This window comes from Aricia agestis, chromosome 2, assembly GCF_905147365.1.
Source record: "Aricia agestis chromosome 2, ilAriAges1.1, whole genome shotgun sequence".
Lineage (NCBI taxonomy): Eukaryota > Metazoa > Arthropoda > Insecta > Lepidoptera > Lycaenidae > Aricia > Aricia agestis.
This window is the reverse complement of record NC_056407.1, coordinates 16,145,683-16,159,458: the sequence shown is the minus strand read 5'-3', so window position 1 is coordinate 16,159,458 and position 13,776 is coordinate 16,145,683. Positions and strand designations below refer to the sequence as shown.

General features: G+C 38.4%; 2 protein-coding genes across 2 annotated transcripts; both read left to right on the top strand.

Moving 5' to 3' along the window:
* The first annotated feature begins 293 nt into the window (after positions 1–293).
* LOC121739814 lies at positions 294–5,481 on the top strand. The gene is made up of 6 exons (XM_042132392.1): positions 294–571; positions 760–1,096; positions 1,510–1,607; positions 2,194–2,334; positions 3,274–3,441; positions 4,677–5,481. Exons 1-6 carry the CDS (start codon positions 467–469, stop codon positions 4,884–4,886), a joined length of 1,059 nt encoding a protein of 352 aa, XP_041988326.1. The 5' UTR covers positions 294–466; the 3' UTR covers positions 4,887–5,481.
* A 1,743-nt stretch (positions 5,482–7,224) lies between these two features.
* On the top strand, positions 7,225–13,064 carry LOC121739816. Its single transcript, XM_042132393.1, has 2 exons — positions 7,225–7,561; positions 12,282–13,064. The coding sequence occupies exons 1-2, from the start codon at positions 7,370–7,372 to the stop codon at positions 12,435–12,437; spliced, it is 348 nt and encodes a 115-aa protein (XP_041988327.1). The 5' UTR covers positions 7,225–7,369; the 3' UTR covers positions 12,438–13,064.
* Positions 13,065–13,776: the final 712 nt, after the last annotated feature.

Here is a 13,776-nt window from a genome sequence, read left to right as displayed (position 1 = left end):
CAAAAAGTTTCATCTTACTTTCACAGAGGGCAGCACATGTAGGGATCTACGATTGAGTCTGTCCTAGCAGTGCAATCTGACGTCTTGATAGCCAATTACATCTTGTCAAATCGTTCTGATTTTATTCTGTAATCTGTGGTTCCTGATTACCATACTGACTTGATACTGACCAATATATACTAGTAATCTGTGATACTGACACTAAAATGGAATTTACACCATGAAGTGATGAAAATTGAAAAAATGCAACTCAAATAATTTATTTTTAATACAAAATATTATGAACAGCAAGAATTACCTTTTCACCTTTTAAAGGGCCATAAAACTTCGAGACGACGTACCTATTGCAAGATTACATTAAACGTTGCCATAGAAACTATTACTATGTTGTGGAAGTTTGTAACTGAATCATCTCAAGAAAAACTAATTTTATACTCTTTTATAAATAAAAATACATCAATTACACATGGACTCTGTAAGCCTTTTGGAACGTGAAAATGAATTCAAGAAGCTCAACAAGCAACTGGAAAAGAAAACAGAAATATTAATGAAAGAAATTGAGAATGCTATGGTGAATATCAAAAGTTATACTATATAAATTAGTTATATTCTATGAAAATGCTGTAGTAATGTGAATCGCACAGTTCGTAACAAATGCATTCGCTTTTTAAGCTGTAGCTTAATAACATATTATATTGATGGTATTACAACTAAACTAAGTATATTAAAACAAAATTTATTTTATTAACCACTTTGCAGGCCAAGAAAGACATATTCTCTGATTTTTCTTGCAATTTAAAACTGAGTCCGAGATTCAGCAATCCTACAAAGCATAAATGCGATTCTTCCTCCACTACATCCAAAGGGTCTAGTGAGACTTCTAAAACACTAACTCCTAAACAGACAGTCAAAAAGCCAAGAGGACTAAAAAAGCCCAACGGAAACATAGACAAAAGTGATGGGCTACAGACAGTTTGTTTGAGTGAGAAGCAGTGCCATTGCTGCTCCTTGTCCCCCAACAGAGACCTGGAGTTTTTGTATGCTTTTGTTTCTATTAGTGTGAAGGATGACATCCTCCCGCAGTCATTTACAAAAGGTGTGTTGTCGTAATCATAATCATTACGTATTTATTTTCATGAAAATAAATGATTTGATTTACAGTTAATGAAATAACTAGTTATAAAAACTTTATTTTGGATAACAAAATGATTTAAATTTATTTTGACATTGGTCATTGACTGAACTCACAATTAAATTAGATAATAGAAATAGAAATAGCGTATTGTCTCAGCCACCAGGTAACCCCAGTTTCCTTTCTGCCCATCGTTGTAGTGTAGGGGTCCTCGCCCCTACATTTTATGTACGGAAATAGTTCAGATTTAGACGAATTCTTAAAAAGGCTCTATTAAAGAGTAAGAATTATTTAATACTTTTTAGTTCTTATTATTATTGTTTTTACCTTGAAAGTTGGTTTAAATTTTTTTTAAAACAATAATAATATGTTTTCAGAGAAAATAAATGTGGAGAGTGTCTGCAAGTGTCTGGCAAGTAAAGTGAAACTGTTACAAGAGCAAATAGACAAGCTGAAGGAAAATATTAATATAAAGGTAAGAATTTCTACATTTCTCTTGTCTGTCAAAATATCTCAAAATACTATGGCTAGTTTACGAAGAAAGACTACTAGAACTAAGAGCACTTGAGCTAAATTTTGAAAATGTGCATGGTAATAGGTTCAGCGGTTCAGGCATAAAAAGATAAGGCAACCGACAGTCACCCTTTCATATTTACTAGAGATCGCCCAATGGTCGAAATTCGACCTTAGTTTCAATAAATAAAAGAGTATAATTTGTATGTATAGGTTTGTCACTCAAAAATCTGTCGTCTTCTTGAGTGTGCGTGTTGTAGCGTGTGTAATGTTTTATTTGTTAAAAAAATGTGTGACAAAAGCATAATTTCAAAATAATATTAGCTCGATGCACTCCTTCACCATATAAACTATAACTGTGCAAAATTTCATTCACCTACGTTTCCCTATTTTTCGTCAAAAGGGATACAAAGTTTTTGGCTCACGTATTAATATATAGATAATATTAGTATTGATACATATAGAGATTCTTCATAAAATGACAAGTTTCGAAAAGGTGATGTCGAGTACGAAAATCTAATAAGTAATAAGAATCTCGTGGTCCTCAGAGCCGGCAGTGCTCGGCGCAAATGCGTCAGCTGGCGGAGCTGGAGGGCGGGCGGCTGGAGCTGCAGGGCGCCGCCCACGCCGCCCGCGCCGACGCCGTCGCCGCCCGCGCCAAGTGCCAGCTGCTGCAGAACAAACTCGATGTAAGTGATGTGCTGTTACTGCTATATGATATTGTGGCGGTACCCACAATAAGTCTCACAGTCCTACATCGCGCTATCGAAGTTTCGGAAAACGGCATGATATTATATACAATGTCTGAAATGACGTCAATGGGCTTCGGCCTGACTGAGCATGCGATCTCGCTCAGTCGGAAGGTCTACCTTTTCGGCTGTCACTTACATCGTTAAAATGTTATATCTGTAAACGAGCAATTCTATATTTAAAGCAATTAGTTGCTCACAAAATAGTATGAATATTCGCCAAAAGATGTCAGGAAGAGTCATATTTTTCAGTTTTATATATATATATATATATATATATATATATATATATATATATATATATATATATATATATAAAACTGAAAAATATGACTCTTCCTGACATCTTTTGGCGAATATTCATACTATATATTCATATTCATATTATATATATATATATATATATATATATATATATATATATATATATATATATATATATATATATATATATAAGAGAAATTCGGCACTGCCCAAATGTCTCAGGGTACGGCTTTTAAAATCTTAAAGCTTCGTGCAGTATTAATATGTAGTAAACTGTAAAATTATTTGTTAATAGCCTATCTAGGCCTCAGTTCACAACGAGATTGTTTGAAGCCACTGCATTATAAAAACTGCGATTCAAAATTCATTGCCAAAGTCTGAATTTCTACCTGTGCGGTGCGCCTAGCTTCCTGCGACGAAATACCTTTAATATTATGTTGCTATTTTTACTGGTGGGCACTGTAGACCTTCCAGAAAGAGTTGTCTAGTAACCTATTCGTAAAACAATATTCCTCTCCGTGTGAGACTACCGTACCGGGGACGAGAGCGCCCTGTACACACTCGCGCTCGGCCTGTCGACGAGTGTGTACGGCCGCCATAAAACTCATTTGACAGGAGAGAGACAAGCAGCTGCGGGACAGCCGTGCCGCCTGCGAAAGTCTGTCTGTGGAGGTGAAGCGGGCTCGGGCGCGGTGCGGTGGGCTGGAGGCGCGCGCCGCCCAGCACGAGGACCAAGTAGCCGCGCTCCGACAACAGCTGCAGGCTGCTGCCGCCGCGGAGAAGGTGGGCTGCTACTTGATGCGGATGTAGTGTATAATACTATAGAAAAAGGCACAGAACTTATGAGTTATGACATACCTCTGTGGCGGTATCCACGTATACCACGTATCGCCGCATATAACATACATACCGACGCACTTAGTAAACTCACATAGTGCGACGCAGGAATGTGGCGATAATAGTGGTATAAGGCATTAGCGCCACATTCCTGCGTCGAAATATCGAAGTTTACTAAGTGCGTCGATATATTATATGTCGTAGGATGATTTGATAGATCGAATTTTCGCGAAGATTCACGCGGATAATTAGACAATGGTGATTACATTTTTCAACCTTACTAACAAAAAGTAGTGTTTATATAGGTCAGCCGAAATCAATCACGTGGGCTTCGGCCAGACCGAGCGGCGAGCATAACACCTCGCTCGATCGGAAAATCTTTCTTCTCGGCCGCCACGTATATTTCCACACCTCCTTTAAAATTCCATGCCACATTGTTTTGGCTAAAGTTAACGGCTAGTTAAATGCTCCCGGCAATAAAAGGGATCTAGTAAAGTAAGTTTCGGTATTTTACATAGGGAGGGAGGGGGATTCAAACATCAAGTATGAACAAAACTTGCGCTATTCTGTATAGTTGAACACTAGAATCATGCGTACATAAGTAAGTATCAGAATGTCCACGTACCACATAAAATGCGAAGATTGTTATGCGCTACTATATGAATGGTTTTGCTGTAATCTGTTACTTATTGTGGACGCATCCTTCCGTTATTAATATTTTTTGTTATTAATTATTATACACAGCATGACATGAGCATGAGCAGACATGATCAATACTTAAGGAAAGTACTCCGTACTCAATTCTCATTATAATTAAGTATGTAATAAAATAAGGTACTTGATTTTTTACCAAATTTCCCTTTAAATAAATGAATCATGGACACTTAGTAAATTACTATGCGGCAGGCGCGGCTGCGTGCGCCCCGCGCCGCGCGCTACTGGTCCCGCGCGCTGTGTCCATGCGTTGGGTAAATAATTATTAAACTTTAAGCTACATTTACTCAATTGATCAATTGATATTATTTTTTTCAACTAATATAATAGCCAAATATCACGTCCTCGAGTATTGAACATGTCTCACCAGTCATGCTGTATACGCCATTCTCTACCATCTCTACCTAAAAATGAAGACAGATTTCCTCTACCCGAACCTACAACCTAACAACCACCACAACTCCCAGGAGTACCGCGATACATCCCGAGCGTCGGAGACGGCGGCGCGGGCGGCGGCGGCGCAGCAGCAGCAGCGCCTGCGCCACCTGCAGACCACGGTGGAGCGGCAGGCGCGCCTCGTCGCCAACCTACGCCGGCAGCTCGCGCTCACCGCCGCCAGCTCAGCCCTGGGTAGCCTGGAGAAGGACTACAACGAGTTCCTCACGCAGGACTTCTAGACTTCTAGTATAAGTTAATGAATGTGGTTGGTGGTTATTGTCAGATGTATGTTAGCTGTCTGTACACGCTCGCCAGGTTACTAGGCGATGCTTAGTTGCCGCAACTTTATTGCGCCTAAATAAAATGTCCTATCCTGAGTGTCGGGACCCAAAAGATTTGGCATCTCCATGCCAAATTTTACAGACTTAAGGGTCCCACACATTGACAGTCCGCCTGCAGGCTCTGGTTGGCAGGCTGCCTGACAGTCATTGACCGTCGATACAAAATCGTCAGGGGAACTGTGAGTCTGTGCTCTTTTCTTATTAACTGCCAGGCGGCGGGCGGCGGCCTGCCGGCGAACTGTTAATGTACTGCGTTTTGCATTCTACTATCAAGTATGTTCCTTTAATGAGTACATACTTGAGAGTAGAATGCAAAAGTCTACATTTAAGCGTTGAACCGATTTGGATGAAACTTGGTAGGAAGATATAAATTGGAGTTCCAGGACATAGGATAGTTTTTGTTACCCCAAAATGTACGGTTATTGCATGATAAAGGATTTCCTGCGCTAACTTTTTTGTCTAGGACATAGTACTGACTGATTAGCATAGAATCCGGGAGTTGACAGTATGTTTAAAATTTAAAAATAATTATTAAATTTTATAGACTTAAACTCTAAAAACAAATAACGAAAAAATAATTATTGATTTATTTTATTTTACAGTGATAAAAATTGGATTTATTAACTGTAAGTCACGTGATTGGAAACGCCAATCTGAAGCAGTGACGTCATCGTTCAGTGTCAAAGAAAATTGACAGTTGTTAGCTTACTCACTTTTGCTCTGTCTACGGTTTTGTTTCATGTACGATGACGTCACACGTGAGCACGTGACCATAATGCCGCGTTTTTGTGACATATTTTGAATTCAGTATTTAAAATAATGAATAAAATATTAATTTACCAACAACTGAAGCGCTTAAAACTATTTTTAAAAAGTTGTCAACTCCCGGATTATGAATAAGACTGATGTATCGATGTTTCATATTAGATACTAACTGCGATCATAAGAATATAAAATATTTTTACATGGATTTTATTGTTGTTGTTAATTACCTATTGTAACTTCTTTTCGTACTTTACTTTACTTTCAGATTCGTACTAAGGAATGTTACTATTTTACTCTAGCTAATGTCATTCATAATTCATAATTCTTTATTCACAAGAATGCAGTACATTGCAAAACTTATCATAAAATTAAATTGTAACATTTCCATGTTGGGTTCGCATAAGATAAAATACATACTTCCATACTAAAATTATAAATGCGCTAGATATGTGTCTGTCTATTAGTTCTATTACCTCTTCACGGTAAACTGAAGCGATTTTGCTAAACTTCGGTATGGTGATTCTATGAGTCCCGGGAAAGGATCAAGCGCAATAAATAAACTTTGGAGCAACGGAGTTGCGGGCGTCATCTAGTATGTTATAAGAACAACAATACTCGGAAAATACGCATAAGGCAACCAACATGGCCGGCGATGATTCAAAGTTTGTCCCGCGGCCCTGATTAGATCATTGGAAGCCGATATGCATACGGCATACCACACAATACACACTTATTGTACGGTGACCATAATGTATTGCTTATGCCCGACTGTCCTGTCCCGTTAAGTATTGGTAGAGTTGTAGCCTCTTGCAATTAAAGTTGAAGATATTCACATAGCGAATCGGTTTCTTATTCACAGCAGCTAACCTATGAACGTACCAGACGAAGACTTATACTCAATTTATAGTGGCGCGGAATGGAATGGAACCAACTTTTTGCAAAGAAACTGCATAATATAGCACAATACATTTTATATCAACAGTAAAACACACAAGTTAAATACAAGCCAAAAAATTGAACGCGCGTCTTCCTCGGAATTCTCCGGTGCCAAATCCCGCATCATGAGGCAAAATTGAAGCTTCCATTCCGCGGCGATGTAAATACTAAATTGAGCCTAAGATAATAAGTTATGTGTAAATATTTTAACTAGTAACGGGAATTATTTTTATAAAGAGATACAATAGAGATACTTACCTAGGACGAGTCTGTCATCATGTATAAAATTTTGACTATTATTACCTATGTATTTGCAGTACCTCTACCTATGTGATTTCTAAAAGCTAGTATACTTATTATAAAATGTACGGTATCCGCAGATAGGAAAATTAACAAATCCTATTTTATTTGCTAGTTCTCTCGTAACAATTGCTTTAATGCATAATGAATATTTTACCAGCCCACTCACAAGTTCAGCATACGTCCTAGAAAACCACGCCGTATTGCCACCGCGTAACCTTAGATAAACTCGACCTTTTCGTAAACCGAACAGCTCGTATTAACTCTCCGAACTTCGAGCTAACTTGACGCGAAACACAAAGCGATATAGTTAGGCCGCAGTATACTTACTTAGCAGTAGTGCTAAACCCGGTAGAAGCTTCACTCGGTACCTGTCAACCATGCGGGCCGCTCTAGCCGTAGCCGTGTTATCGGTGGTGGTGGCGTGTGGGAGCGGCGACCACCTGGTGGTGGGTAACGTGGCGAACCGCGTGGTGGAGGTGCACCACGAGCGGGTGGAGTACAACGCCATACCCTTCATGAAGAGAGTCAAGCAGTACTTCTATACGTCACCGAATAATCGCCCTATCGCGGTGAGTAGGTACTTTGAAACCTATATCGATACGTCAAGACGTGGATCTTGATATCCTATTTCTTAAGTCCATAGGTTGAGGTTGATATCGTGCTTAAAAATAACCAACAAAGATTAAGGATCGGTCTTTCCTTGTTTATGTTGTCAAATAAAAATACACAAGGAGCATATTCTGACGAATATCAAAATCGGTTAATCTATAATTTAGGAGTTACAATGCCATGAACGATTACGAACATGAAACAATTCTTTTGGTTGGGAGTAAAAATTACAAGCGTTGTAGTTTCCACAAAATATAAAACTCTTCGACAAGACGACAGATGACTGTAGGACGTAGGTACATTATCAAAAGCCAAATGATATATTGTAAAAATAACATTAAGTTAACTTTTGGAAATGGACTTGTATCACCGAATGTACTCTATAATCTCTAACGTAGACCGTGTAGAATCCATGTAGGTAAATTGTAAACAGTTAAACTACACGTGGTACATGTTGTGGGCAGAAATAAAGAAAAAAAGCAACGCACCTGCAGCTCTTGTGATGTTGCGAGTGTCCATGGGCGACGGTAGTTGCTTTCCATCAGGAGACCCGTTTGCTCGTTTGCCTCCTTATTTTATAAAAAAAAACTAAAAGAATTAAAATGAGCCCTTTCTTGTCTTTCGTGAGTGATAACAGCTGAAATTGCGCCACTGCCCTACGACCTCGCGAATCACTGCACAGTGCACACTATCCCAGTTAGGGTTGCCAACCATACTGTTTTAAACAGTATTATACTGTTTTTCATTAAATTATACTTTTTACTGTTGAAGAAAAATAAAGTAGGTATACAAAATACTGTTTTCAGCATCAAAATGTCAACACTTTATTCTGGCGTATTAAACCAAGACGCTCAGACTTTTTTTAAAATTTCAAGTTAGTTTTGACAGAAGCTCTAATTAATTCCTCGATCGTACTGTTCATTTTACTAAAATACTGTTGAAAATACTTCAGACATCTGAATATACTTTATTTCTTGCCAAACAAGATGGCAACCCTAATCCCAGTACACACTACACAGCTTACACTCTGTAAAGATAATAATGGGCAATAGCTATGTACAACATATCTATTGTAGGAAATCTCATTTAAAATTTGATCTTGTTTCTTATGATTCAAATCATTCAGGTGTGACATAAATAAGAAATTAAAAAAAAAACCCCGCCAAACAACTTTAAAAAGTACTTATTGAAATAATATTTACTGCCTTTAAGTTCAAATAATTCCTAACTTGTGTAAAGTAATAATATTTTAGTCCATAATTGTTGTCACGGTGTGTCGGGGGACCGCCAAGTAAACTACAACCTACAACCGCCAAGTCGCTGATTATCTCCATTCGGTTCGCTGTGAACTGATCCTTAAACTATAATGTTAATATGTTAAATCTCAAATCAAACATCTACATTAGCGGTCCCCCGACACACCTTGACAACAATTATGGACTAAAATATTACTTTACACAAGTTAGGAATTATTTGAACTTAAAGGCAGTAAATATTATTTCATTACTTTTTAAAGTTGTTTGGCGGGGGTTTTTTTTAATTTCTTAATTTATAATTCCTATCAACGTAATTACCAGCAGTGGCGGCGTAAGGGGGGGGGGGGGCGGTCCGCCCCGGGTGCCTAGTATCAAGGGGTGACAACTCACTCGTGCAGCTTAGGGTCAATTTATGCTAGCCAGAAGAGTTGCAGAGAGCTATGTTAGAATGTCTTGACAGATTAAGAAAATATAGAGCATCGTTACAAAGCGATGGATGACATTATAATTACATATTTTAGTGTTGTTCAACCTAAAACTCTGCTTACGTCAACAGTTACGTCTCTTTTATAAAAATATCGCCTATAGCCTAGTTCCTGAGATAAGGGGTTCAAATAAGCCCTTTCAAATAATTTCCCTCCGTTTTTTCTAAATTTTCCTCTATTTCTTCGCTCCTATAAGTCTTAGCGTGATAAAATATATATAGATTTTCACGATAAATGTGCTATCTAACACTGAAAGAATTTTTCAAATCGGACCAGTAGGTCCTGAGTAATAGCGCGTTCAAACAAACAAACAAACTCTTCCGCTTTTTAATATTAGTATAGATTGAAAAGACCGGCGGGGCTAAAATGGTCGCTTTGAAGAATCATGATATGAATCATATTATGATTCATTTTTCTAAAATCGCAAAATGCAACTTTGCTTGCAATTCATTTCTGTATTTTTGTACTGATTTGACATTTGTCAGTTTGACAGTTTTCACAATTCATTTGCTGAATTGATTGAGAGGAATTGCTAAATGTGACCATTTTAGCCCCGCTGAAAGTAAATTTTTGATAATGTAATCACACATTTTAGTGAAATAAAGTCATGTAAATGTAAGCACATTTAGTATTAATTGTCGTTTTATTTAGGGGGTGCTAGAAACCCGCCCCGGGTGCCAAACCATGCTACGCCGCCACTGATTACCATCCATCAATGTCCTTTTCCACCTCCTCCACTTTGGGTTCATACGGAGCTCGGCTCCTATTGAATCCAGGCGATGCTGCAGCAGCAGCATGTAAATATTTACTGTCTATCTACTTCTTACTGGTTGTAGCAATTAAAATGAGCCCAAACACAAAACCTCTGCTCTAAGTTGGCGAGGAGTTGGATATCCTATTGATTACCAGGTGATGCTGCAGCACCTGGTCAACTTTCCATTAATATGTGTATACGTATATTGCATATTCACAAATGTTACGAACTAGAATGAAATTTAAAACCCATTAAACGAATACAAGTTGCTAACGGCCTTTCATGAACCAGATAACCCCTGATTGTCCAGCACTGAGCAGGCTGACGATGATGAATTATAGCTAAGAACACTCTCGATCATGTCAGCTTTCAAACAAAAAAAACTAGATCAAAATCGGTCCATCCGTTTGGATGCTACGATGCCACGGACAGATACACACACAGACAAACAGACAGACAGACACGTCAAAATTTTAACACCTCTCTTTTTTGTCGGGGGTTAATAAAAATAAATGAAACCTTTTAATTTCATAAAAATAAACTTTATTGCTGCTGCGGAATATATATAATTTCATAAAAATAATATGGACGAGTCCAACTCGCACTTGGTCGGTTTTTTTTTGTTCTAGGTATAGCGTAATCTAAGTGAATAATTATATGAATTGTTGTTCTTATGAGAACAACAATTCATCTATGCTAATATTATAAATGCGAAAGTATCTCTGTCTGTCTGTCTCGCTTTCACGCCAAAACTACCGAACCGATTGTAATGAAGTTTTGTATACAGATAGTCTAAAGCCTGAGATAGGACATAGGCTACTAACTACTTTTTACTGGAAAAAAGGGTTGTAAGGGGGTGAAAATACGTAAATTTGTTCAAATTAAGTTAGTTCCAAAAATTCATAATAGATGCCGTCGTGCGTCTCCTACATCGCGCTGACGCTTGCTCAAAAGTCTTTCTATAAGAGGTGGTATCATCTTACTGCTTACATTCAAGTTCCGATTTTTTCCGATTGTTATTTCTATTCTACGTTATTAAATAACTCAGTACTTTATCTATGCAGTGACGTAACCTTAAACCTATCAATGATAAATAGTTTATGGGTAAAGTTGTGTAATTGGGGGGCTAAATAAGCTTTAAAATTTGGCATAAAATAAAAAGTTTAATTTAAAAAAATGAAATATTATGTGCACACTTGACACTGCACAGCTGTTTTGATTTAAGGGGTACCAGGGTTTTTTTATAAAAGCTTTTGATACCAATTTTGTTGACACCGCGCTCTATAAACTGAAATCAACGCGGACGAAGTTGCGGGCAACAGCTAGTATATTATATAGGTATTAAGAAATTCTAGACGATGTTGTTTCAAAGAAACTGCAGTGCGAACGAAGTTTACAAACATTAGTCTTTACATAGCCACAGCCATTTTAGGGGGTGGCCACAAATTACGTGAGGTGTTATTTTTTATATTTTTTGACCCCCCCCTACCCCCTGGTGAGTACAGTCAGTAGATTTTCTTTCGAACGAATTTGTGAATGATCTTAATCGCATAACGATTACGCTTACGATTAAATCTTAAGCATATTACGTACAATCTGGATGAAATGGACCAAAATAGTATTATTTTGTTGAGAAAAAAATTACGTGAGATTTGCCGAGCCCCCCCCTCCTCCCTTAAACATGTGTAGGTACATGCAATTATAGTTTACTTACATCATACTTATGTGCATTCCTACTACCCGAGTGTTATTATAACGCCTACATATCCCAATGTATACCCGAGGAAATTGATTCCTAGGCAGCCACGCAACCAAATTACTTAGGTCCGCCATCTGCTTAGAAATCAACTTCTCTGATATATTACATGATATACATTGACTTATCGATACCTACTTGCTTTATAGACCTACTTGCTTTTCTCCCGCACGAAAAAATTGCTATCGCTCTCTATCGCATAGCTGTGGAAACAAGATAACAGTAGGTATATTTAGGTATATAGTCGGGCATGAGTGAAATGAGAGCCATGGATGGTAAAGAAAATCTTTTACTCCGCGAAAATTCTCAAGGGCCTAAACTTTACACCCAACTCCTAGGTTACATAATATCGAGTGCTCTAGTATAAATAGTTCTTCAAAGTTTAGAGTGTTATCGGCAGCTTCATTATCGAGGGTGTTCTGTGTGCAGGGTATCCAGGCGCTGGACAACTGGCACAGCAAGTCGTCGATCAACATAACGGCGGGCGGCGTGGGCTACCCCTTCGCCAACCTGCGCCTCAAGAGCGAGCGCGGCCGCGGCATGAGCTACGACATCGGCATATACGCCAGCCCCGACTACATATAGACTATAAACAGTACACTTAATATAAGAGCTCCCTTGAAACACGACAGACTTAAGACAGACTGTTATTTCAAATACAAAATATAGAAGGACCGCAAGTGCAGTCGGGACCGACTGCTCTAGAGTCGAGCGGTCGCGTTGGCAGTTGGCACCGATCGCTCACGAACTGCTCGAGCGGTCCGTGTATTGCGGATAAGAAATTTAGTATGAAAACTGCAGATCACCGTGCGGCGACCGCATTTTGCAGTCGGTTGTGACTGCAAGATGCGATCCGTCTATGGCCGGTCTTATAGTCTTAGTTTTAAGAATGTCGTGGCTCAAATGAGCTAGCATCAAAATGATTTACAGCAAGCTGATTGTGCTAGTTAACTTTGTACTTACATATTGTCTGTCCAACACTTCATACTCTCTATTTCAATCAAATTTTATCTAAATGTAAACAAATTCCAGAATAAGCGTTATAATGCTACTGATTGAAAATCGACGCCACATTAACTTAGAACGAGTTTCAATTTTTGGCTACATTTAGGTTAAAACTACATCTATTTTTGTGCTTAAAACTAATTGAAGAGTATAGCAATAACTGTACTACATATTTTGTAAGGAGATTCCTAATTCTGCATTGTTACAATAAGGGTCAATTATTCAGACCGCAAAGCGAGTCGGAACGTCATGCAAGTCTGTCAATTCAATACAAATTTAGAAATGCGTCTACGCGTCGCGTTGCCGCGTTGCGGTCTGAATTGACCCTAAATGGCGGCGCCACACCGGAATGGCACGGCGCACTTTCAGTGTCATATTATAATTTTAAACGAGAGAAGTCTACGGCCGCCCGTGGCCACTCGTGGCCGCTGGCGCCCGCGGTTTCTCAAGCGATACTATACAGTATTACATACAATAATGAAGATAAAGTGTAAAATCATATTATGACACTGAATGCTCGCCGCGCCGCTGCCATTCCGGTGTGACGCGGCAATAAAACACACACTTATCGGGTAATGTAGCCTATGATGATGAAATTAATATTTTGACAAACGTCGCTGTAAATAAACAAACGCCAAAGGATTGTCCATAAAACTGGATGATAGATTTAAGCAATAAAGCTAAAAAAATCGTTGTTTATTATTTATACTTATTTTAAATTTTATTTAGTGCAAAAGTTACTCACTTATACTAATCTGTGTTAAAGTTAACTCGGGGTTATCAAGTTACCACAGAGTACTTTATTATATTATTATGTATATATAAGGAAGTTAATGTCTTTAATAATCCGACCTCTGTGGCTCAGTAGTGAGCGTGTTGGTAGCTCAAGCCGGGGGTCGCGGGTTCGAATCCCGCCGAC

Bases quoted from the DNA above. Each gene is read 5' to 3' on its own strand.
- LOC121739814 (XM_042132392.1), top strand. From the start codon at position 467: ATGGACTCTGTAAGCCTTTTGGAACGTGAAAATGAATTCAAGAAGCTC. The intron at 572-759 runs GTGAATATCAAA...ACCACTTTGCAG, and splicing joins AAGAAATTGAGAATGCTATG to GCCAAGAAAGACATATTCTC. The intron at 3,442-4,676 runs GTGGGCTGCTAC...CACAACTCCCAG, and splicing joins CTGCTGCCGCCGCGGAGAAG to GAGTACCGCGATACATCCCG.
- LOC121739816 (XM_042132393.1), top strand. From the start codon at position 7,370: ATGCGGGCCGCTCTAGCCGTAGCCGTGTTATCGGTGGTGGTGGCGTGT. The intron at 7,562-12,281 runs GTGAGTAGGTAC...TTCTGTGTGCAG, and splicing joins CGAATAATCGCCCTATCGCG to GGTATCCAGGCGCTGGACAA.